Source organism: Streptopelia decaocto, assembly GCF_964273445.1.
Source record: "Streptopelia decaocto genome assembly, chromosome: 6".
In the NCBI taxonomy this organism is placed as follows: Eukaryota; Metazoa; Chordata; class Aves; order Columbiformes; family Columbidae; genus Streptopelia; species Streptopelia decaocto.
In genome coordinates, this window is record NC_138660.1 from 32,607,183 (window position 1) to 32,632,914 (window position 25,732).

At 52.9% G+C, this 25,732-nt stretch overlaps 1 protein-coding gene across 1 annotated transcript; it reads right to left on the bottom strand.

Moving 5' to 3' along the window:
* Nucleotides 1-732: 732 nt before the first annotated feature.
* COL6A1 (collagen type VI alpha 1 chain) lies at nucleotides 733-25,323 on the bottom strand. The gene is made up of 34 exons (XM_082056640.1): nucleotides 25,038-25,323; nucleotides 24,132-24,261; nucleotides 22,062-22,262; nucleotides 21,587-21,746; nucleotides 21,264-21,386; nucleotides 21,151-21,171; nucleotides 20,923-20,943; nucleotides 20,773-20,817; nucleotides 20,457-20,510; nucleotides 19,629-19,673; nucleotides 19,503-19,529; nucleotides 19,117-19,143; nucleotides 18,971-19,015; nucleotides 18,669-18,722; nucleotides 18,073-18,135; nucleotides 17,577-17,639; nucleotides 17,359-17,412; nucleotides 17,241-17,276; nucleotides 17,027-17,089; nucleotides 14,700-14,762; nucleotides 10,700-10,762; nucleotides 10,142-10,204; nucleotides 9,608-9,658; nucleotides 9,472-9,507; nucleotides 8,892-8,954; nucleotides 8,349-8,414; nucleotides 7,656-7,691; nucleotides 7,276-7,323; nucleotides 5,397-5,528; nucleotides 4,781-4,890; nucleotides 4,312-4,495; nucleotides 3,949-4,123; nucleotides 3,520-3,549; nucleotides 733-2,751 (listed from the first exon to the last, which is right to left on the bottom strand). The coding sequence occupies exons 1-34, from the start codon at nucleotides 25,144-25,146 to the stop codon at nucleotides 2,141-2,143; spliced, it is 3,072 nt and encodes a 1,023-aa protein (XP_081912766.1). The 5' UTR covers nucleotides 25,147-25,323; the 3' UTR covers nucleotides 733-2,140.
* Nucleotides 25,324-25,732: the final 409 nt, after the last annotated feature.

Below are 25,732 nucleotides of genomic sequence, written 5' to 3' on the forward strand. Positions count from 1 at the left end.
GCAGTGTCTCTCTCTGTGCCAGAAACAGGACATGGATGTGGTCATCTGTGTGGGGAGTGACTGCATGCACCCATGGTGAAAAGCTGCAACAAGTCCCTGGGACAAATAGGTATGGCCTGGGAGCTTCCCCAAAGACAGGCACCCTTAGGATGCAAATCAAATATTTGGGGAACACTGAGCCTGGCAAAGCTGAGTGAGATGTTTGACACCTTCACCACTGTCCCTGTCTGCAAAGCAGCACCCCCACGTGCCTGGGAAATGAGGTGCTAAGGGGAAATACTGAACATAAGCAGAAAGTAAACATAGCTTACCTTTTCACCATGATCACCATCCACACCTTTGCCATGATCACCGTCCTGCTACACCTGGTCTTCTGGAAAAAAAACCCAGTAACTACCTATGTAGTTTGGATTTTTTTTTTCTTTTTCAACCAGAAGGCAAACAGAAGCTGCATAAGCATTTCCTATCCTTTCAGAACTTGGTGCCCTTCTCATAAATTTTTATGCACTATTTAATAGATGAAGAGAATTCACAGCATTTCTCAAATCCATGGCATTCAGTTATAGTCAGATTTCCAATGCAAGAGCAATAGATCTCTCTTCTTCTATCCCTTACAGTTTTATGTGAGAAGTTCTGCTGTAGTCTTCCCAGATCCCAGCAATCTCTATCTTACTAAGGGACTTTTTAAACATTTGGAGCCCCTGAAATTCAAGTCAGACAAACTTCCAACAAGACTGTGGAAAACAATTTATTTGACAAATTTCCAAAGTGGACAAATTCAGTAAAACATAGGCATAAAACTAACTTGTACAATGGGGTTTTGAATACAAAGTAAAGAGATTGGGATGCCAATACCTGGCAATCACTGTTGCTTTCTCAGAAGCGCATAAATTCATAGCAAGAGCACCAATGGAAGCACTAAAACAAGATCTCACCCAGACAAACCACATTTTCAGTGTGGTCCTGGAAACAACTGTGTAAACACCAAGGGCCTGCATCACCCATGTAGTGATAGCACCTTTGTCAGTATATCCATAGGGTGTGAGTCAAAGACCCTGGCAGATAATGACAGCCTTTCCATTGACTTTGCTGGGCTGTGGATGAGGCCCTAATTCAATATATAGTGCAGTTAGTGGGTTCCCCTAGTGCCCAGGTGCCTAACTCCTAGATAGTCCTATAGAAACAGTACTCCCAGAGAGCTCACCAGGAATTAGACAGCTTGGCACTTAAAAAAAAAAATAAAAATCCCACTAACTGGGCTCAGAGAGATTTTTCTGGAATGGGGCTTGGACCATAACACAAGTCATCAGGTTATTAATGAGGTTCCTGGTTTCACTGTAGGGCCATGAAGGCCGTTTAGTGAAGGAGTGCAGTTATGTACTTTTTTCTAGGGTTTCTTCCCTTCCCAATGGCTGCTGTCCATCTTTTATTTGGTCAGCAGCGCCCAGCCTCCCTGCCCGAATGGGAGCATCAGCCCTAAGGGATGCTCTGCCACCCACCTCCCACCTCCACCCCAGCCCAGTCAGTGCCCCATCCCATGACACTGGAGGCCAGACGTGCTTCTACCAAGCTCGAGTAATGTAGCCCAGCCCTCCCCTCCCCAGGCACAAGAGGTATGAGCCAAACTTGCCAGCCATGACAATGATCCCTTCTCAAAGCTTGTTGAAGTGTTGAACTTTTCATTTGAAGCACAGCATTGGGTTAGGATCATCATGATGTATGAAAGAAAGAAGCAAATGAACAATAAACAATAAATCTGAAACGAGCAAAAATCAGCCTTGTGAGACCAGGCTAGTTCTTAGTGGTACACAATTCCTCATTCTGATTCTTTTTTGGCAAAAACCAGTGGGATGAGATTGTTACTGGTGTTCTGGTGGCCTGCTGCTGGGTGTGCTTGTGTTTGCCTGCTGTGGGGGTGGAGAGGCAGTCATGGGCAGGGAGGGAAGTTTGAGGCTAACAGAGTAGAGATGCAGGTGATGAAGCAGGGGGAGAAGGAAGGGAACTATACCCAGCCAGGCTATCTGCACAGATGTAAATTCCTCAGATTGGTCAAGAATACTGTTAATTTTCTGTTTTGTTGGTTTTCATTTTTAGGCAAGACAGAAGAAGGCATGGCCTTGGCAGAAACCCACCCAGACACTCAGTCAACAGCTATCTTCCTGGAGACAGTTTGGTAGAAGACACCACGCAGCAGAGACGTATAGTCAGGCACACGGAAGAGGTGACGCTCCCCGTAGACCACATCGTAATCTGCACTCTTGCCCGTGACCAGGACACGGATGTTGGGCTCATTGGCTTGGCTGCCCACTGCCAGCACATAGATCTCGATGCCAGCCTGCTGAGCTTCCTGCACAGCCCTCTCAATGGCCCTCGCTGTAATCCCTTGAGAATTGCCATCAGAAAACAGCAGCACCCTCTTCTTCGCCCCAGCACGGGAAGATCGCTGGTACAGGCCCGTGACGTACCGCAGAGCAGCGTTGACATCCGTGGCGTCGTTAATGTACTCCATGTTGTCGATGGCTTTGGCGATGACTGTGTAGTTGTGCTGGAACTGAGCTTCCACCTTCTGCTGGTTCCTGCCGCTGTACTGGACAACTGAGACGCGCACAGAGTCGTCAGCAGGCTTGCCGGCCTCCAGGAACCGCTCTGCCAGCCGCTTCACGAACTTCTTGGTGGTCTCAAAGTTCTTGCTTCCCACACTGGTGGAACTGTCCACCAGTAGCGTGATGTCCGCCAGCCCAGTGAAGGTGACTGCAAGGGGAAAGGCCCAGGGCTAGTTATTCTGCATTTCTCCTCCTGCCTCCTCCATGGAAAGACAGTGAAGTCACTGGCTGTCTCACTGGCTTCCTGCCTTGTCAGACTTGGGAAATCTCCAGTCTCTGGGTATTAGCTTGGTTTCCCCTACCCCAGTGTTGTCCTACACTTGTCCTTTTACCCTTTCATTCCATCTTTTATTTGGTTTAGGACAGGCTGCATTACAGGTACTTATCTGGCTTAGGTAATCTTGTGACTCTTGTTGCTTAAATACAACACTGTCCCCTCGCATGTCTGGGGAAACACTTTGTCTCCCAAGGCTGGCTTCTTTCCATGAGGAGTCTGAGGGCTGCACACACTTCTGACTTGGAGGTGTACCCCAATAAATTCCCCCCTGTACTCACTTTTCAAGCACCTTTCTCAAATATCCCTGCCATGGTGCTGATTTTTCTCATGCTTCCACCACCAAATAGCAGTTGATCTCATTACGTCCCTCAGCTAAAGCCTGTGAGGGCTAAAATCTGGCACAGTCTCCTCTCTAGGTTTGAGATGCCAGGGAAAAAACTGTCTAGGCCTCCTCCAAGATGCCTTGGGCTGGTGTATGTGTGAGAGACCCTACAAATTTCTGACAAGGCTTCCTCCATTCTCCAGCCCAGGAGCCTCCCTGTTGCAAGAGGTCTCCAAGCTATGCATTCCCACAAACTCCTATTTCCTCCACCACAGCACCCACAACCCCTTCATGTGGCAGGACGAGTCAATACTCACTTGGGCAGGTGTAGTCCGGACATTTCTTCTCTGTATAAGAAAATCAGAAAGAATAACATCACCATCTGAACGAGGAAAACCATTTCTATACCTTGCCACAGAAGGGACAAACACTCACCTGAGTCACAGCCATATCATACAAGGTGCTGTGCAAAGGCTATAAATGTGCACCAGAAAACAGAGGTGCATGCTTGAATAATACTGTGGACAGAGATGTCCTGCAGCAGGAGAGGAACTGCACCAGGTGCAAAGTGTTCTGAGACATAAGGTGTCTTTGTCCCTTATTTAACTATACCTTGAATGCTGTTCTCTTCCCTCAATGCCTTAAGAGCATGACTGTGGGAAGGCAATGGCACCCCTCCCTCACCCTTTGGCTGAGGCAATCCTCCCTACCTTCCTTATTGCCTCCAACCACAACCTCTCACCCACCTTGGCAGACATAAGAGGTGATGTTCTGCAGGAAGGTGTCATCCAGGAGCTCAGCATAGTTGTCCCTTTGAATAGACAGTCCTGGCCTGGTAGGTCTGCTTAAACAAGCAATGTCATTCAGATGATCTGGATTTGGGGGGTTCCGGAAAATGTCGCCTATTCCAAGAGAAACCACCTACAAGAAAGTTAAGGTTCATCACTGTCTGTTCATCCATGTCTGTCACTTTGTGAGAGTGCTTCTAGTGACCTGTCTCCCCCCTGCCCTAGCCTTGGGTAACAAAGCCATGGAGACCCCCAGAGACCCTGCACTACTCTGATGCACAGCTGCTGTGTGGGGGTTCCCTGCAGGCAGGATGCCCTCACCGGGGTGACGTCGCACAGGGAGCTGAGTGGGGTAGGGTCCCGCAGCGTGTCAGAGCGTCCGTCCGTGATGACGATGGCAACGCGCTTGTCAGAGGTGAATCTCCGCAGCAGGTTGTCCCTGGTGAACTGCAAGGCTTCTCCAGTGTAGGTGCCCCCAGCAATCCATTTCAGGTTCTTGACTGCCCTGCAAGCACAGACACCAGTTAGCCCACAAGCCCTGCCTCAGGAATGCTGAAGGAGTCCTTGGGAACCTGTATCTCACTGACACGCTTGTGAGGCAGTATAACGTCCCTGCATGGGGCTTTGGCCTCAGCACCACCTACAATGCCACCAACTGCTACTTCCCACTAAAGAACACTGAGCATCCTTGCAGTTGCAGGAGCTGCTGGTCTGGAGATAGAGGATGGGAGGTGAGTAGGTGTCCCTGGGTCAGGTCTCTGCACAACGTGCCAAGACCCCACAGACTCACTGTTTGAGTGCACCAATGTTGTCTATGTTGGCATCTCCCATGGCCACCAGCTCCTGCGTGTTGTCATGGCTGTACTGCACAACGCCCACACGGGACTCCCCAGGTTCAAACTGTTGGAAAAAGCAGAAGCCAGTTAGGGCAAGATACCTTCAGGGGTCCTGGAGAACTCAGAAATCCTGCTGATGGTTTCATACCGAACACCTTCACAGCAGGCTCTGCTATCTCTCATCTGCCTTATTCCAGACAACAGGGGCTCCAGCAGGAGCAGATGCACATGGGGGCCAGTTCAGTGAGCCAGTCAGTGTCTTACCTGCTACAGCCACCCAAAATGCTCATTGTGACAAGGAAAAGACTGAGAGACTGATTGATCAGGCAAGTACTTAATGAGCTGGGACATGAAAGAAGAGTTCCTTTGCCCAGAAGGAGCAAAATGCCCATATTTTGGGACAAACTGCTCTCTCATCTCCATCACTTTAGGAATCTGGGAGGAATCAAGACCCAGCCCAGTTACACACTTGAAGCTGAACCTTGTGGAGGCATCTCCCTGGTTTTCTGCTTGCATCAAAAAACATGTGAGTGCACACAAGCGTGTCCTGGCACTTGGTGGAAATCTCACCTTCACACGCTCATCCTTGCTCAGGCGGTCAATGACTTTGATGATGAAGTCCTTGGCAATTTGGAAGTTCTGCAGGCCGATGCTCTCCGAGCTGTCCAACACGAAGAGGAGGTCAACGGGTCCGCAGGTGCACTCTGCAGCAAGGCACAGGAGCAGAGAAGCTTGTGTTTTCTGCCTGAGCAGCTCATTCAGAGCATCACGTTTTGCAGGGAAGCACAGGAAAGCAAGCAGCTGATGTCTGCTGTTAGTCCTGACCAGGTGGGTGCCTGTGCCCTATCTACCTGCAAAGCATGGTGTAAAATAAAGTAGCAAAACAGCTGCATGGGAGACTTGAGAGTCAGTTTACTAATTTTTCCATTTGCATTTTGCTCAGCAAAGACAGCGAAGCTGTGAGTACCCTTAAAACACCCAGTAATTATTCCAAAACGCATTTCCTCACTTCTTCCATTCACCCAGCCCAGGAGGACAGAGGTGACACGGGTGGGCTGGAGGGGCTGACTCAGCTTGCTCCCCCTCTCTCCCATGGCTGAAGGACATCATGTGCCCTTGGCTCTTCCTTCAAGCTTTTGGACTGCAAACCCTACCCATCAGGATAGCGTCAGAGGAGGGAAAAAAAAAATAAATCACATTTCTCTGCAGACAAGCACAGGATTTGGAAGGAGGAGGACAGAGCTGGACCACAGTGTGCCATTAACTAGCGTCCTTTTCAACTGCAAAAAGGGTGGAGAAAAATCTGCCTGAAGTTTGCTGGCACGGGGCACCTCGACAAGAGTTCTCCAGTGGTAGGACCCAGCCACAGTAACCTCCAATCTGCACAGCACCCCGGGGAGAGCTCACTGCCCTCCCTACCTTCCTCATGCTCGGTCCTCCCCCCACAGGCTCTCGCCATATCTCCATAGCAGAAGACAAGGAGCAGGGAAAGGGAGGGATGCAAGCAAGGACAAGGGCTGGCAAATATTTGCAGAGCAACTTTGCCAAGTAACACTCACCACAGCAAGCTAGAGGAGAAGGGAGAGAAAGAGAGAACGTTAAAACACTTCACACGAGGATTTTTCATGCACTAATACAGACTACAGGTTTGTGTTTCCGAAAACCCAAGGACACCTGACCCAGCCTGAACAATTCAAGCTCATGGAGGTTTCCCTCCTGTTTGAAATAATGAGATTTCTCTCTTGGTTTCAGATTTTGATGCCGTGACCTGGAGCACTGCATGCAGCAGAGCTCCGTTTCTGCACATGCTTATACATTCTTATTTAAATAAGAATAAAAGCTAAGCCTGGAGGGCTTAAGTAAATCACCAGAGTATGCAGCTCAGAGTCAGCTCTCTAAATACCCTGCATCCTTCCAGCACTTCATTACTGGCCATGAGCCAGAAACCCTTTGCAGCACCTGTGTGCTGCTGCACCCCATGGCAGGACACCCCAAAACAGATCTGTCTTTCCTAAATGGAAAAGTCAGGCCCTGCTATTTAAGAAGAAGGCATTGCATGATGGTCCACACAAAGGTTTTACAGAACTTTGCTTGTATTTTCCCTGATGAGCATTTGTGTATGTACAGAGCCACAGACATAGCAAACCAGTCTGCAACACACAGAAACGAAACACCGATGTACAACCTACTAGAGATCAAGCTGGAAGTCCCTGGGTCATGAGAAGGGACGGCAACGTACAAATATTTACCTCTTTTGGGTTGCTGTCCCAGCTGCAGGGAGGGCCTCCCATCTCTGCCCCAGCTTATTGACCTAAATGTGACTCATGGAAGGGCAGCAATGCCCATGGCATCCCTCTGCACACTGGGATGGCCCTGCTTGCTGGGACCCCAGAGAAAAAGCAGCTACACCAGCTAAGCAAGGAGCCAAATGGGGTAGGAGGACCAGCACATGGTACTCACAGCACATCTTCATGATGATGTCCAAGATTTCACATTCCTGAAAACAGAGGTAAATAAACACCTGAGTTACAGTGAAGACAGCTTCCTGGCTCCCAGGTGCTGCCCACCACCACCACTGCTGTTTTATGCCCTCAAAGCAGGTCCTGATCTGGAAATGAATGAGGTGCAAGTGGGCCACACTACAGAGAGAACTAGCATCAAGGACATCTGGACAGTGAGACTCAATGTGACAGTAACAAGGGGCAGCCACCACCCAGCTTTAGAGCACAAGGCCCCTCCAGCAGTGACCCCCTCCCAGGAACCACCATGCATGGCAGGGGAAACACAGATCAAGCAAGTGAGCAATGCCCAAATTCCTGTCCCACTCACATCTGGTCCTGGAGGCCCCACAGGTCCTGGTGGTCCCTGTCAAACGGAAGCATGGAGACAACAGTTACAAGAGCAGCCAGTCCTATCTGTGGCATATTCTGCCAATAACTTTCTAAGCAATACAGAGTTAGGAAAAGTCTCTTGGCTTCCCAGTTGCTGGCCCCTGCACTGGGCTTTGAGCAGGTACATCTGCTTGCATGATGTCCCAGGGCTGCACAGCGATGGGGGGAAGGAGACCCACTTCCACCCATGCCATGCCCACCAAAGTGTGAAGGCAAGATCTTGCTGCAGGCAGCAAGCACACAGACCACGTCTGATGTGGCTTGGCATTGCCCCCACAATACCCAGGGGACGGATGGATGCCATTTGCTGGGAGGATGCCTCAACTTCAGCCTCCAGGCTACAAACTGGAATGTTTTCAGTTTCAGGATGGCCACTCCAAAGGGCTGCTTACCCTTAACGAACCTGATCATATGAGAACGCTTTGCTCATGAAAAAGCACAAGTGCCTGTAATTTCTGCCCTGATTTGAGACCTGTGTACCAGGCTGCAGCAGAGGGTTTTCAGACTGTCTTGTCCCTGCTGTGAACAGGGCCAAGCACAGCACATCTGCAGTGAGCCCTGCTGTTGGGAGCTCCGTCAGCCCAGCACGCTGCACTCATCGGTGCAAACCTTGCCAGAGTCCCTTGCTTACCGGGCGGCCTTCAGGTCCCCTATGGCCCTTTGCTCCTTTGATGCCTCTGGGACCAGGGGTTGGGTTCTGGAATGAAAACAAAAACAACATCCACAAATCTGTGCATGCCAGGATGCAGCACCTTCCCCTCCAGATGTCTGCTGAGCTCTGCTTAACCACAAAAATGTTATCTGAGATTACTGCACCCAACCAAATAAGTTAGGGCTTGGGAGAGTTGGGACAGACACTGGGAAAATCTCCCAGTTGGGCAGCACAGATGCAACCATTGGTGCTATCTGGAAGCACACAAAACCTTGCAGAGGTAATACCCGCCTCAACCTAACACATCTGGAGGTTTGCCACCCGTAAGCTGTAGGAAACAAAACAAACCTCTGGAGGCAGCTCTCCTTGCCACCAAACACCACACAGTGGTAAAGGGCACTTGCAGACTTACAAAGCCTGATGGGGTCTGACCCACAGGCGAGGTAGTGTCAGAGACCCAGCCCAAAGCTCCTGCACTGTGTTCACAGAGAAAGATGATTCAGCTTTATACAGATAACTCACATCATTGCCAGGGTCTCCAGCTTCTCCTTCATCACCTTTAGGGCCAACATAGCCTTTCGTTCCCTGAAAAATAGTAGAGAAGAGACTCCTTCATGGGCAGCTGTTGTTAGCACAGTGAAGTTGGTGCTGGCGCACAGTGAAGTTGGTGCTGGCACACAGTGACCTTGTGAGAGACCTTCTGAAAGCTGGTGTGAGAGGGGGGCAAAGAGCAGCATATAGGCTCCCTAGCACTAAATTGCAATGCTACTGAGGGACTGAGCATCTTAGGTGCCTTTCACTGTTACAGCACCATCCGGCTCCCCCTTGGTGGCAATTCCAACCCCAACCTCTGGCTCCAGAGCTGCAGAGACCACCCAGGACAGGCTGCTGCCCTTGGTTGTTACCACCAGTGCACCAAGGCAGGACACTTCCACCAGAAGCATCCATCACAAGGAGAGGCAGGCAGAAGGAAAAGAGGGCTTTGAAGGACCAGGCTGCTTCAGGGAGCCCATTTCATCATGCAGCTGATGGAGAGGTTCTAGGAGCCAAACCACCGGCCAGGGCAATTTCTGTTGTATATATGAGGAAGCAACACACTTACATTAATGCCAGGGTCACCTCTGTCTCCTTGCTGCCCCTGGGGATGAAAGAAAGGAAGCATGTTAGGTCTGACAAACAGAAATAATGGTCTTACAGTTTCAAAGCAGCACAAAAAAAAAAACAAAACCACAACTTACGGGAGCGCCCGGGAATCCAATTGTGCCATTCCCAGAAGGGCCATCCTCCCCCTGGTAAGGAAGGGAAAAATATGTGAGATAATGAAGAACAGACCCCTTATATAGCACAGCAGCAGGATCCTGACCTCCTTGGACAGTTTATCTCCACAGCAAAATATCTGTGCAGAAAACATGTGGCTGGTAGGCTGGACATTGGTGCAGACAGGTAAAAAAGGCAATCTTGCTGTTTGCAATCTGCACAGCCACTGAGAAGAATGTGATGCTGTCTCAGAGACTGGGGATATAGCCACAAGCTGGGAACAGACTTAGCAGTATCAGGTCTCTGTTTCTGGAAAGTACACCCCAAAATACCGCTCTTTAAGCCTGCAGATATAATGCATATTCAAAAGCAGGCTGATTGCAAGTTTTCCTAGCAGCTCAGCTGTGTACAAATGTAATTTCTTTTCTCTGTGAGCTGGATCAGCCTGTGTGGAACCAGCCCATTGTACATCCTTTCTACATAACATGCAATCCCACCAAACAAATAGGACTCACCCTTTCTCCCATGAGGCCAGGCTCTCCAGGCAGCCCAGGTGCTCCAGGCAATCCCTTTGGGCCCTGGAAGGAGAAGAAACAGCAGCCAAGCATTGCACATTATCCTTTGAGCTGGGAAGATGGTGCCTTCTGAAACAACCAGCTACCACCGCAAGCCCATCACAGGAGATGTTTTGTTTATACAAGAACAATGCAAAGCCCACAGCTGGGCTTAGGATTCAGCTTGCTCCCTGCCCTGGGCATCAAATCTGCTGGCAGATTTGGGTGGCTGCCCTCAGAGAGCAGCTGTGGTGCTCTGTGACGGGAAGCCATGCGGATTGTGGTGTGGCTATACCTTATCCACGAAATGGCCTCTGGGAGGTTGGGAAAAAGGCAGCCATGGCCTTAAGGACCCATAAAAAATGCCTTGATGTATCTATCAAGAAGCTAGCACTTGTGTTTGTACCTACAACAGGTTTCCAAGATCCAAGAGATCTAGGGACAGCCCTAACAGGCAGCATATCCTGGTCTTTCCTTGATTCCTTCCCCCAGAAAATGCGGTGATGAAGCAGCACTTACCTCACTGCCACGGGGGCCATCGTCGCCCCTGTAGCCCTTGGGTCCTGGAGGTCCAGCCTCGCCCTGGGAAAACACAAAGAGCTCTCACAATAGGGATTTTTGTCTTGCTGCCACTCCTGCCCTGAAGGGCTGGTCCCTTAATTTCATGTGTGATGGGTGGAGGCATCCACCTCATGCTCTGGTACCCATCAATGAGTCACCTCCACCTCAGCCAGACTCACAAGAAAGGACCTATTGATGGGGATTAAGGCAGGGGGAAGATGCTTCAGGAGCTGTGCCCAGCTTCTCCTGTGCCCCCCACCAACTCCTGCCTGCACAGGCAGCAGCTCCCCAGGCTGGCTTACATCCCACTTGCACTGCAAAGCCCCATCAGAGGCAGCCCTGGCCATATCCCTGCTGAGCACCAGCCAAAACAAGAAGCTTTCTGGGCCAAGGTGTGACACTGCAGGCATAGGTTGAACATCGTGTGCTCTCAGCAGCAGCTGGGCTGCAGGAGGGAGCAGCCTCTGAGCAGAACCTCCAAAGCCTGGAAGCCATCCTTGATCTCCACACTTGGGTCTGGTGGGGAAGAAGACCAGGGAGGCAGGGGTGATGCTTTCTAGCAGAAAAGCACAGCTGGGTTGCGCAGTGGCATCTCATCAGCTGTGACAGAGGTGCCCTTGGGGTAGAGAAGTGTCCTTGGTAGAGCATGTCACCCTGAAGGTGACACAGAGCTCCTCCTCCACAGAGTCCTTCCCCATGCCTCAGAGCTCAGACACGTCTGGGTCACAGCCGGGCTTGTAGAGGCCCTTCTGTGGCTCCAAGGAGTTTGTCCTCAGGAGCTCTGGCAGCATGTGCTGGAACAGACCAGAGCTGTCACTCTGCCACATCCCATCTGGGCAGAGGCCACTCACTTCATCAGCTGCAGGGATGGCCAGAGACAGTCAGAGACAAGAGAGGAGGTGGGAGGGGGAATTTTTTTCTCCCAGAGCTCCAAAAGATGCCCAAGGGAGCCCCTCCACCTTCTGCTCAGTGCCAACAGCCCTTGATGGGGTTTACTTGCCAGGAGATTGGTAATGATGGTGGGTAACAATTGGGTAATGATGCTCTTGCCTGCAGCTCTGAACACTGGAGCAAGGCAGCAGCTCATGTTGAGTTGGGTGTGAAGCCAGTCCCCGGGCGATGGAGATGACAGAGGTGGGGAGAGGGAAGGCAGAGAGCAAGCTGTGGTGGGAGCTGGGAGCGAGCAAGCAATGACAAACTGTCCTCTCCATCACCGCTGCTGCAGGCAGCAGGAATGCCAGTTCAAGATTCCTGACCTCTGAAACATTGACTATGATGAGCTGCATGACTGCAGGCTCCTGGTAGGCAGAAGGCAACACCTGCTCAGTGATACCTGGGCTTCAGCAGCACATGCCCAAGAGCCTCCTCCATATTTTCAGTGCATCATCAGAACCTCTGAGGTTTTTTTGGGAGCTGCCTCAGTGTGGTGGCTCAGCCTAGCCCAGCTCTGCACTTACTCACCACTCAAAAGCTGAGGAAGCTGTAATCCCTTCTAGCTGTCACCTCTGCTCCCTCTTCGCATGACGGCAGCTGGGAGAAGCTGGTGCCAAACGTCCATGCACACTGCATGCACTCTTCTTCCAAGGAAAGGTGCACAGGTGGGTGCAAAGGACTTAAAGCTGTACAGCGCAGAGCACTAAACTGCTCAAGGGCATGTGACCTTATATTTGCACAAAAGCCCAGAAGAGAGAAAGCTGGGAAGGAGGGACAGAACTCATGATCGCTCACGTCAGCCAAAGCTGGATCCACAGCACCTTTGGCTCGCACTGGCCATGCTTGTCCTCACTGCAGCACACAGTGCAAATCCCTCATGGCCATGGAGGAGTTTCTGAAAATGCAGGATTTTGGATTGGGAAATCTTCAGCAGCTCCCTGTCCATTACTTTTCTGGGTGCAAAAAGAACTGCAGGAGGGACAGGCACCAAGGCCAGGAAGAGAAAGGGACCACCAAACCTGCCCATGAGGATCAGGGAAAGAGTGCGCTGACCCTTTGTTTGTCTCGGATAGAAAGAGGATGAAAGGGAGTCACAGGTTAGTGGGAGCCCTTTCCCCTTGCCAAGAGAAATACGCTCCAAGATCCAGAGCTTGCAGATAACACGGCTTGAAAAACACTTGTGTTTGCCAAAGTCCTACTCTTGCCCAAGCCCAATTACACATTTATTTTTAATTTGGCCTAGCAAAAGCATTCTTCTTCAGCTTATGGAAAAAAATCCTTGCTTTGCAATTGCTTTTGTAATCTCCCTGGAGCTGTGGAGGTGGTGGGGCAGTCTCTGGTCTGGGGAGGTGGTCGAGGTGCTTCTGTAATGCTTCCCTCTCTGGCAGGGGTTAGACACAAGTTCATTGCTGGGGAGGGAAAACTGGTGTCCCACAGGCTCAGTGGCAGCAAGGAGACTGTTCTTTCCCCTCTTTCCTCATCCCCACCAGTGAAGGCTGGCTGGAGGCAGGATCTGCCCCAGCCTGGCTCCCCAACATGCTTACACAGCTTTGGCTCCCAGGCTTGTGTCAAATATCCATCTTAATTGACTTCTGCACAGTCCTTCTGCCTTGAACCTGGAATGAGCCTCTACCACACAGAGAGTGGCTCTGGTTGTTCTTCCTTCACTGGTGTCAGCTTGCAGCACCAGTCCATTATATATCTATGTCCAAAGAGCTGCCTTCCCATCAGGGTCACCTCCCAAAATGAGACCTCACACCACAATAGTGCCCAACAAACTGGATGCTGCCAGACACTCTTTGGTTGCAACAGGAGTTCAGTGCATCTAAAGACAGTAGGATCTGGAAAATCCTCCTGTGTGAATTTGGTGCTGTTCACTAGCATGAGACAAGCTTGAAGGAATCCCAACTCCAGGCAAGCACAACCCTGGCACAGGCATGTTCTCCCTCCAGGCTGCAGCATGATGTAGGTCTGCTGTGGAGGTCACCCATGCTGGGGATAAAGTGAACACAACAGCAGCCCCGTCCTGCCTGTCCTGTACTCCAGATCTCCTTCAGATCTCCTTGATCAACCGTAAATGAATTCAAAAGCTGTCTTGTCTTGGTCTGCACACTGGTCTCCATGCTTCACCCCTTCTGGAAGACCTGCTCCACCAATGTGGGAATGTTTATCTTAATACTTCCCTGTATCTTGGGCTCCATCAAAACTGGTGGTATGAGTAGGAGGGGAATTGTCCCACAGAGCCCTGTCCAAGCGTGTTGTCAAAGCATGCTTGCTCAGGTACAAAGACCCAGTTGGTCTTTGCAATCAGTGCTTTTGCCCTGGAGGATCAATCCAGCAACACCGCCAGACCCAGAGTTATCACTTGGGAGCTGGGTATGTCTTTGGGAAGAAAGAGCCTTTAATTGTGCAGGGGACAAAAGCCTTTCTCAGGCTGGAGGTAGCCAGGTCTGCTCTCCAGAAAGCCCGTGGGGTCTGAGATCTGTTCCTTGAGGTGCACAAGGACAAGCAGACCCCAGAGCAGGAAGGCCAGACCTTGCAGCAAGCAGACTTAAGGAATTCTGGCTTTGAGCAGACTCTGTCTGCAGATGCCAAGAGTGTCACAGACACTGCTGGAGCCCCGTCAGGCTATCCTCACTGACACAAGATGTCTCATTGACTCCCCTGACCACGGTGAGCAGCATCTGGCCCCAGGCCTGAACATTTTGTGCGTTGCTGCAGCTTGCACTTGCCAGTTTCCAAATCTGTCAGATGTGTTGACATCTGTTTCCATGGGATTGGGAAATGGCCTGGAGGTTGCTCTGTCCCCAGCCCAGCAGCCAAGTATCCATTTTACTTTAGCCTTCTTCATATTCTGGGTTCACCCAGAAATCACTGCCCCTCTTCACCAGCTTTGCTACCTTGTCTGGAAGATGCTGAGAACTTGCCCAAAGATGCTGTGGCACAAGTCAAGCCTCTTATCTGCCTCTCCTCACTGTCCTAACCACTTCCACCTGGGATCCAGAAGATTAATCCAAGCTCTTACCTGGTCGCCAGGTGGTCCGAGGGGTCCTTCCCGCCCTTGGTCACCAGGTGGTCCAGGCTCTCCCTGAAAAGGCACACAAGGGCATGAGAAACTCAAAGGACCCTGCATGCAATGGGGAGCAGACATGCAGCACTGGTAACACATGCTAGATAGAAATGCAGTTGTCCAAACAAGGAGGCTTGAGGCAGATGCAGGAGTTCGGTAGGAAACTATCAGAGGTGTGGGGAAAGACAGGCTAGTGTGGCCACCTTGAAGCCAAGATAGCCATAAGAAGGCAGCGTTCTGAAGGATGGGAGTGCTTGCCTCTGGGTGACATGTTTCAGCTCATTTTGTGCCAGAAAAGCAAAAGACTGGAGAGATTAATCTTTCAAGGCTTCTGCAGATACACAGATGTGGCCCTGGCTCCAAAACCATGTAGTGGCTTTTCCAGCCACACTCTGCAACCATGGCTGGTTTTCTAGAGCGGCTCCTGCCCTGAGTAGCCTGCATGGAGAAGAGCTACTGTCCCTATACATAGGCAGCAATTCCAGGCTAGCAGCCTCCATCCCTTCTTCCTCCAGCCTGCCAAACTTGTGGAACTAAGCGAATTCCCAAGGAAATGAGCCAGCAGATGGTGAGGGATGTGCCCACCTCTCATCACTGGCACTCTCCTCTCTGCTTTGCTAACACTTAGCACCCTGAGCTGGGTTAGGGCTGTTTGCAGAGGATTAACAGCCCGGGATAACCTGGAAAGTCTGAGTCTGGGTGTTCTTGCACCCCAACAGCTCCAGTAAAAGGAAATGCCCAAGGGCTGGGTATGGCTCGGTTCCATTTTCACTTAACCAGTGTGGAGAGGCACAGCCTTCCACCAGCCCAGCAGAGCTGCATCCCAACAGGGCAGTGTGTCTGCCAGGCCCAGGCTGGCTCCAGGGCACCTTCTCCATCTAGACCCACAGCCAGGAGCGAGCAAGCCAGGGAGGCAAAATGAGAACCAGAAGGCATGGCCCCCATCCCTGCAGCTCAGGGGCTTGCTGGAAGCGCCTGGCAGTTCAAAACAAAGCTTTCCCCCACCCTCCCAAAGTGGAACATTACCCCTTACAGAGCTGCAGGACAGCTAAGCACAGAGCTCTGCACCTCACAGCCAAGCCACTCCTGAGATCAGCCAGCACCAAGCGCCACAATACAAGTGTCTTTGCATGAGGTGCTGCTCTGCCTGCAGCCCTGGGGCCAGGCAGCCCCCAGGGAAGGGATGTGCTCAGAAACTTCCCCTTGACAATCACACCTGACTTAAAACTTTAAGGAAAACAGTTGAAAACTTGGCGAGCAAAAGCTGCTGTTTGCAAGCTAGAAGCTTCCACATGCCTAAGCCAGACAGTAAATAAAAAACACAACTTCCAAAGGGCCCCAAGTGCCAGCGGAGACGTTTCTGGCAAGATTATGAAGCCTCGTGCTTGGACTACAACTTGGAAGGAAGCAGCTCATCATCTGCTGAACAATTTAACTCCAGGACACTGGCTTGTCTTCATCTCCCGCACACATCTGCCCCGCACACCACATGCGACAGCGCCACTCCCTGAGCACTAAACAGGAATTGGGAGGCTGCCAGCAGCCCCCTCCCAGGGCAGACCTCTGTCCCCCATCTCTGAGCTGGTGGTAGACACTTGCTGTCCCCACCGCAGAGACAAGGAAGGAGTGGTGGCGGCTGCCCAGCAGTGCCAGGACATGGCTGGCCACCCGCGGGGATGCTGCTCCTGGACATCCTGGCTCCTGCTGTCCCCACCCTGAGCAGCAGCACCCCTTGTCCCTCCCTGGCGTGCGTGGCACCTCTGTCGCTTGCCACATGTTTGTCCTGGCCTGCCGAGGGCTCCTGCTTGTCCTTGCCACACTCACGCTCGGTGACTCAGCCCAGCAGGCAGGAAAAATACTTTCCTAGTGACTCCCACCCAAAAGGGGAGGGTGTCCCCCCGCTCCACTTCCACACCCAGGCCTTCCTTTCTGAGCCACTGGTACCACACGCAGCCCTTGAGCAGGACATCTTGCATCTTTGCTCTCCATCAACTGGTTATGGAGCCACAAGGCAGGGGTTGACCACTCTCCACCTGCTCTTGGCTTGCCAGGCATGTCCTCCTTTGGGTCCTGGCTCTTTAATGATTAGTTACCAGCATAAAGGGGCAATTGCTGGGGAATAATGGCAGGTCCCCCCAAGACCGGTAGGTAAAGGCTCTGCGCTTGCCTGCTGGCCCACAGGCTGGTGGAGTCAGCCACTCAGCACCTATTTCCAGCCCCTGGCTGCCAAGCATGACCCCATTTGCAAGCAGATGCTGAAAGCCACCCATGGATGCAGTTACCGGCTCTCCTCTTGGCCCACGGTCACCTGGCGAGCCTGGGGGGCCTCTTTCTCCATTGCTGCCCTGAAAGGAGATGGTGGGAATACAAGATCAGGACCTGCCCCCAAGCAGGAACAAAGCCTTCCCCTCATCGGTCACCTCCAGCCCACCCCTTCTGCAGGGTACCAGCCCATGCCCTGCCAACATGGTGCCCAGCAGCAGTGCCCTCGCTTACCCGTTCTCCAGGAGGACCATCCTCGCCAGGAGCACCCTGCAGAGAAACAACGGGGTGGGTCAGGACGTGGGAATGGTCGGCAAGCATGCATGGAGGGCATCACAGGCAGAGGACTCACCTCATCGCCAGTCTCTCCTGCTGGTCCAGGCTCACCTTGGTTTCCAGGTGCACCCTGTGTGAACAAGCCACAGGGGTGCAAATGAGACAAGTCAGCAGGTTTTGCAGCAAAGCCCTGTGCTCTTGGGCAAGCTCTGCTTCAAAGTCAAGGCTGGCAAAGAGGATGCCTCCCCCTCTGGCAGAGGGCTGAGGATGCTCCCACACAGGTGTTTCGCTCACCTTCTCTCCAGGGCTGCCGGGAATGCCCTGCCGGCCAGGTTTTCCGTCGTCTCCAGGCTCCCCCTTTGCAAGGATACAAGGCACTGTCAAGACTGCATCCAGCCGTGGATTTTGGCTCCCATGGTGCAGAGGCGTCATGAGCCTCTGTGCACCCCAAGCCCCTTTGTGGGCTGCTGTCCCTCCCCTGGGAGCTCCACATCCCCAGGCAGATCCCTCCACCACTCCACCTGCCCAACGCAAACCACCTTTCACAGCAGCCCCCCAACATCTCAGGGATGCTCATATGCCAGGCTTGGGGACATCCGCTAACCTCAGGCACACTGGGAGTCACAGTGGCCAGATCTTACTGTGGGTGACGTGCAACGTCCTCAAGCACAGGCTTGCTCCCAAGCAGCGCAAGGAGGTCAGTGATGGGTCCATCACCACCTTTCCCTCTTGCAGGCAGGTGGGATATCAGCACCTCTCCTCCTGCATGGGGCTGATCAGAGCAGCTCACCTTTCCACCCTTGGGTCCATAAGCACCAGGATCTCCCTTCGGTCCAGGCGGGCCTTGAGCTCCCTGTTGAAAACAAAGGCAGTATCACTGAAAACTAAGCCAGCATCGCTATCTGTAAGAAATCAGGCATGGACTGAGCATCCCAGCAGGAAGGACAGGAGGGATGTGTACTTGGGAGCAATGGTGGGGATGTCATGGCACTCTTGCACTGCGAGCTGTGCAAGCAACACAATATTTCTGGGTGGCTGGTCACAGCAGACTGACATTGGTTGATTCTGGCCTTGCCTGTCTGGCACTGAGCTCTTCTTTGCCAAGTTCCCTGTGCTGAAGAGCCTCCTGCCAATGTTCCTGCAGCTTCCCAGGCAGGCACATGCAGTGGGGGACAGCTTCCAGGTGAGGACAAGTCAGACTGCCCCATGGACACCTCGAAATGCCACACCTTGGGTGAGCATTGCATGTCTAGAGGCACATGTCCAAGAGCAGCCACTCCCTCCCACAACTCCCCTTTTTTGGGAGCCCCCTGTTTCCACATGCCATCACAGCAGACTGGCAGCACTGGTTCATTCATGTGTAAGGGGCACCGCTGGGGTACATACATCAAATCCAGGTGAGCCTTTGCAGCCAGGTAACCCAGGGTATCCAGCTTCACCCTGTCAGACAGACAAAGCAGGGGTCTCCGTGAGTGGTGCCCATGGGAAGACTCCATCCATCATCCCAGAGCCCCAAAAAAAGGGACATCCAAGCCCTGTCCCTGGCCAGCAGATGGATGGCCCTGCAGGAAGGGAGCCCCACTGCCCCATGTGGGACACTGCCCTTGTTCCTGCACCCCACAATGGTTTTGGATGGGCAAAAGCCAGGGTTCTCAGGCTAAACAGACTGCCCCAGAGTGGGAATTTACCTTCATGCCATCAATGCCATCGATTCCACGCTTGCCTTTCTCACCCTGAAAGAGAGAATAGGGACCATGAAGAAGGGATTTCCAAAGACCATTCTATCCCCAGGTGTCAACCAGAAGGAATAAATGGTACAAAAGCAGAGACTGACCTTGGCTCCTTTGGCTCCTCTAGAGCCCTGCAAAGGGAAGGAGAGAGATGTTAGGCCCCTGTGCAGAGCAGATCCATCCCCTCACCGTGCTGCGGTCCCCATGCCAGCTCAGTCTGGGGGTGCAGACATTCACCATGGCCCTGCACGCTTCCGGTCCCTCGTGTTTTGCCCGGCTGTGTCCATTGCAGAGTGTTCATCCAAAGCCCAAGGCTGTATCAGCAGCAAACTGGCTGATCCCAAGGGATCCCTGCTCCTGGCACGGGCAGGGCTGGCAGGAGGGACAGATGCACAGGCACCTACAAGACCCCAACACCTGGCAGCTGCAGCCTGGGCTAACCAGGCAGAGGGACACAGAGTTCTTCCCCTGACATCCTCATCATCCTCACCTTTTCTCCTCGACTTCCTTTGTCACCCTAGAGATGAAAGGAGAGAGGAAATCAGAATGAGAACATGCAGCACAAAGCCTGTGGCCCATCTAAGAACCATGCCCATCACCCTGCAGCCCCACATACCTTCATTCCTTGGTAGCCAACAGGTCCCATGTCTCCTGGCCTGCCCTAGAGGACAGAAACATGGTGTTATGAAGGCAGATACTGTCACCACTATCAGCATGGGGCAGTTTGCCCCAGCTGTCATACCCTCCCACAGGAAGCTCCCCCATAATTCCATTCCTTGTCTCTGGGCACAGGACCATTGTGAAGGGCAGAGGGCACCTGCTTTCACCTCCACCATCTCCAGCCCTTCCTGGGGATGAGGGAAATGGGGCATTTGGGGACACATCATTTGGGATGAAAGCAAAGGAAAAATCTGTGTGTGCATGACATCCGGTTTCCAAATTGGGAACACACAAGCTGAGTAACTGCACACTCACATGAGTGGGAGTAATGCACCTCCCAAAAATAAGTGCATTTAGTAAAAAAAAAAAAAAAAAAAAAAGAGGGAGGAGGAGGGAAAGAGTTTCCTCATGCTATTAGCTTATTATATACCAAAGGTTTCCCAGTAACACTGGTGTGCTTGTTGTGTCAGAGGACGCAGGAGGGAGCCCAGAGTCCACCCTTGGGCTGGCACACATGAGTCAGAGATGTGTCCTCCAAGAGGAATGGCTATTTTAGGCGAGGAACAAGGAAGCCTTGTAGCAACAGAGGAGGGGGCCACCCCACTGCCCACCAGGAGCCACTGCTCAGCAGGGTAGCTGCAGAGGGGGACAGCTGGCTGTGACACTACATGGAAACAGGGTGATGCAGGGGCAAGGGCTGGGGAGGATGCATCAAAGAGGTCTGGCCAGAAGTGGCTGAAAAATAGCCCCTGTGCAGCATCAACGGGGCTGGTCCTTTACTTACGGGGTCTCCCGCTTCTCCTTTCTGGCCAGGAAGACCTGGCTTGCCTCTTTCTCCCTGCAATACAGGACAGAAATAAAGTTAGCTTATCATCCCCAGGAACAGAACAGTGACCTGTTGAAAGGAGAGCAGGTAGCAGCAATGATCCATGGGTATGAGGAGCAGATGATGCTGGACGCATGGGAGCACAGTGTGGGTCCTCATCCACCTCTCCATGGGACAGTGGTGGGGGCTGAGGACACGTGTCCCACAGATCTCTGAGCATTCCCAAGTGAGCCCATCCCACCAGCCCACTACTACACCATGGCTGGTCGCTCACCTCATTGCCTGGGTCACCAGGAGGCCCGGGTGGCCCTCGGGGAGGCTACAGGAGAGAGATATGGGTTAGATCAGCCACCAAGGCACCGCCTGGGGCCATGGGGATGCAAGGGGAGGGGATGGTGGGGCTTCCAAAGCTCCCACCACTCACCTGGCACTCGAAGGAGCAGCACTGCCCAAAGAGAAGGAGACAACAGCATTAGAGGCAGTGAGCAGAACCAGGGCCAGGCTGCACCCTGCCAGGGGGAGCTCCCCAGGCTGACAGGGGCTATCTGCAGGGCAGGGCTGTGCCACCAAGCCCCTGCTGGGCTGTGGGTGACCCACAGGGGACAGGCTCAGGCACAGGACTGGGGGCAGCAAGGCTCTGGGAGACACTCACCGATTGCTCCGTGTTAACTTTCTGCAAGACAAAAAAGCAAAGAGACGAGATTTAAGTGGGACAGGTGAGCCCAAGGAGGGGTGGGCTGGTCACAGGGCACAGTCAGTACTCACAATCATGTCGATAATGGTGTTGATGGTTTCCTCCACATCAAGCTCCCGGGTTGGCTTCAGGCTGGTGGCGGTGAAGTTGCGGCGGTAGGCATGGTCTGTGGCAATGATATTGAGCCGCTGGTCCTAGGGTTGGGGGTAGGGAGGGCAGAGTGAGACCTGTGGGTACCCACACAGGACCCATCCCCAGAGACCACCCTAGGGACCCACATCCTCCCTCCAGTGAGGGGCTCTGAAGGGCACTCAGAGCCTCCTTTGCCATTCTGGGGGTCCTGTTGTCTCACTCAGGATCCCTGCAGGGAGCATCCCCTCCACATGTTTCCTACCAGGTGGTTGGGGGAGATGGCGACAGAGAACACTTTGATCCCCAAATGTTTGGCTTCATTGGCAGCATCATCCAGGCCTCCACAGGGCTCCTTGTACCCTTCCAAGGGGTGTCCATCAGTCACCACGATCAGGTATTTATTCTCCTTGTGATGGGAGCCACTGCAAGGGTTTAAACACAGGATTTTAACGTTGCAAGGATTCAGCAGATTTAGCTGGAGAGGAGTGGCTTGGGGACCTCTGGCCACTCACCCCAGGCAGTGCCCCAGCCAGTGCTCGGGGCAATGCTTCATCCCACTAAAGCTGGGCACTAGCAACCTGCCACCCCTGTGCCTATTTCATACCCAGATGATCTCCTCTCCTAGCTTGGGGACAGCTCTGCACAACACACAGGGACATCCTAACCCAGATGCTTCCAACCTCCATCCACCACAGCCATACCACCAGCATCAGACCCCTCCACCCCCACAGCCTTACCCAATGAGCAGCTCCTCGATGCCTCGCTTTATGGCGCAGTCAGTGTAGGTGCCCTTCCCGATGTAGTTCACAGCCGAGACGCTGTTTTTCAGCTCATTCCGGCCGCTGGGCATTGAGGTGAGGCTTTTGATGAGCACGACCTCATCGCTGTAGTGCAGCGCCCCGGCATTCCACACCAGGTTGCGGTCGCAGCGGTAGTACCTGCATGGACACACCAGGACACGGGCTTTCAGCACCTTCGTCCACGCCCTGCCACCACCTCCGCTTCACGTGCACTGGCCTGCCATGCAAAACGCAAACCCTCTGCCAAACATTGCAGGGCTTTGCTAGGGCTTCCTGCTGCCCTGCAAGGCTGGGGTGTGCTTCACATGCAAAGACCAGCCTTGGGAGCAGGCAGTTTGTCCAGCAGGCGGAAGGGCACAGGTGTGCTGCTGGTGGTGTCCAGAGAGGTCAGACAGTGTGGTAGAAAGGCTTCCCAAAGAGGTACCAGGCTGCAGTGGCTGGAGCTGAGCAGGAGAGGCTGAGCCAGACAGCCAGGTGTGTGTCTGTAAGGTAGGTAACTGCTGAAACACCCCATCCAGGACTGCAGTGAGTTTTCCTCTGCTGGACATGTTAAAATAAAGAGGGACGCCTCCCTCTGAAGGATGCTCTAACCGGGACAGATGAGTGTGTGTTGAAGCCCTGTCCTGTGCACTGACACAGCCTTTATGTGTGACTCCCTGGGACAGAGGCATCACAACTCCCTGTGCTTCGGTCAGTGCCCCAAAAATAGTCTTTTCAGGATGCCAGGGACAATCTCAAAGGGATGGGGTTGCACAGCTCCCTTGCTTCCCCAAGCTCATCTTCTCTCTGCCCAGCAGGACCTTTCCTAAAGCCACCTGAGGATTGCCTAATGCCATCCCCTCCGCCCCACATCTGCCAGTTGCCTCACCGTCACCTGGGTGATCCACACTACACATGCTGCGTGTGGCTGGCAACATGGTGTGCACAGTGGTGGCTTGCAGAGACATGTCTCCAGCACAGGTAGGGCACAGGGGTTTTGGCATGGGCTCAGGAGGCCTGTCCATCTCTCCGCATGGAGCAGAGGCTTTTGACAAAGCCCTGAGTCTTGCTTAGGAGAGTCATGCTGCATTGATGGAGGCCTGGCAGGCTGTTCTGAAGCACAAGGCTTCTAGTGGCCACTCAACACCTTGTAAAGTAGCTCTCCTGCCTGGGCAATGGGCAGGTGACCTGTTAACCCCCTTCCACCTGTTTTGAGATGCAGGCCTTGCCTCTCCAGCTCATGCAGCACTGGGACATCCCCCCGGCGCCCCTCTGGGCACCAGCACATATTTCCTGCTGTCCTTAGGGCCTCGGCAAGATCCATGCGCCTTTAGGACTTGTGGTGGTCCCACACATCCCAGGATCTCCCGCCAGCATGCAAGCCATGGCCTCTGCCTGCAGCCCTTCCCAGCATCAGAGACATGCTCTGGGAGCTTTGGCGCTCCTGGGCATCCCTGGGTGACCTCGCCCTGGGAAACACAGGATCAAACCGGGGTTGGTGGCTGCAATGGTGGGTGAGGAGGTGGCAGATAAAGGGCTGGGCACTGGGGTGGATAAGGGGCACCCAAATCTGGGTTCAGTGCTGCAGGGTGTCCCTGGCGGATGCCAGTTGCAAGGGAGGGTTTGCTGGGTTTAACATCAGAGGTGCCCTGCTATCACTCAAGCACCGGGGTTGTCCTGGGCCTGAGCAGCTGATGGCATGGGGATCAACATTGCTTTGGCATTATAGAATAACCACCCAGTCAGCCAGAGGTGGTGGGGCTGGGGTGTTTCATCTGCCACACCAGGAAAAGCCCTTGCTTTCTGGAGGACGGATGCAGACAGCCCTGCTATAGGCACAGTGCCGGCCTTGGCACGGATAGGGCAGAAACAGGGCGACACAGACCGGTAGAGGGAGGAGACGCTCCCACCCCCTCTCTGGCATCCCTGCTTTCTTCCTCTCTCTCCTTGATGGTCACACAAGGTAGTCTCAGCATCCTGTCCAGCACCATCCCTAAAGCAGCCTGGACCAAACCCCAGGAGGTGTACCTGTTTGTCAGCTTATCAATGAACCGGTTGGTGAAATCTTTCACTTGGGCAACCAGGTCCCCAAAGGGCTTCACTCTCAGGGCGACACTCTCAGAGGTGTCCAGGACGAAGAACAGGTCCACAGGGCAGTCTGGGAAGAAGCGGGGAGGGAGGAATGGGCAGGTGGCCCCAGTGCATCACCTCCCAAACCTGAGCTCCCCGCACATCTGCACCCAGCTCCCCTCCCAGTGCCTGCACCCAGAGAACCACTGTCACATCTCAACCCCACGCAAGACACACAAGTACGCACAGATGGGTGAGGTTGCTCATTTGTTTCATCATCAAGTGTAAGCTGGACCGAGCACATACTCAGAAAACAACGCTTTGCAAGGTTTAACAGTTTCCTATACATCTTTTTCCATTTACATTCAAAGGATATCTTTGCAATACCAATACTAGTTATTGTGTAAAATAACATGCAGCTGCAGTAACTACTTAAAAAATAAAACCAAAACACGATAGCAATTAATACAATGAGAAATCAATGATTTTCTGGCACATTCTAGCACAAATATCATTGCAAAGGAGAGCAAAAATGAAAGCGTCCCTTAACAGCCAGTGTCAAAACCAAAATGTTTCACAAAGATAAACTGGTATCATCTGTTACCCCCCACTCCTGCATCCCCGTGCTACTGGTAAGATCTGACAAGACAGAATCAAGGAGAAAGAGCCAAAAACCTTTTAAAGTGTGTATGTCTTGTAGATTCTTTCTGATCCTACATTGCTCTCCCCAGCAAACACAACTATTCCACCAAACACCCCAACAAAGCTGCGGCTGTGTGCAGCAGCAGAGAAGTCTGCCCAGGAGGCAAACTTATCTGAAGACCCAGGGGAAGAAAACTACCCTGGGAAGTAGCTCAGGCTTACCTTCCGCATTTGCGACCCGGGTGGTGATTACTGGGCGCTGAGCCCATGAGCCCCCCCCTAGGAAGCCGGCTGGGAGCAGCAAAGTGAATAGAAAGTCTCGCAGCCTCATTTTTCTTGGTTCAGATTACCATTGAGCTGGATCGAAGGAAAAAAAAAGGCAGGGAAGGAGAACCCAGCAGCTGAGAGAGGCCACGGTCCAGAGGCAGGAGTTGCTGAAAATATTTTTTACCGCTTTCCCCTTGGTTTCTGTGGGAGGGAGAGCAGGCAGGAGGGTAAGGGTGAGGAGGAGACTTCTCCAGCCTGAGGACGGAGGGAGGGAGGGATCAGGGGCTGTCAGCTGTGAGTCAGAAATGAATGAGGCATTTCTCCTTACCCTTTTCTGGATGTTGCTGTACCTGCCATGACACCCTAGCCACCGGTGCCTGCGGTCTCTGCAAACCTCACACAGGGAGCCCTGGCATGGGCTGTGCCCAGCACCAGCATCCCCCTCGGGGGTCAGCCTGCTCTGTGGGGCAGGGGCGCTCGGAGCACCTATGAGACTGCTCCCTCCCAGCAATGAGAACAGGGATTCCCATTGCATCCCCACCTGAATGATAGCTGGCCTGTCTTGCCCCTGTTAACCTGGGGTGTCCCCACCACTGGAGCAGTCGCATGGTCACCTATGGAAGCACCTTGGAGGCACCACATTTTTGGAG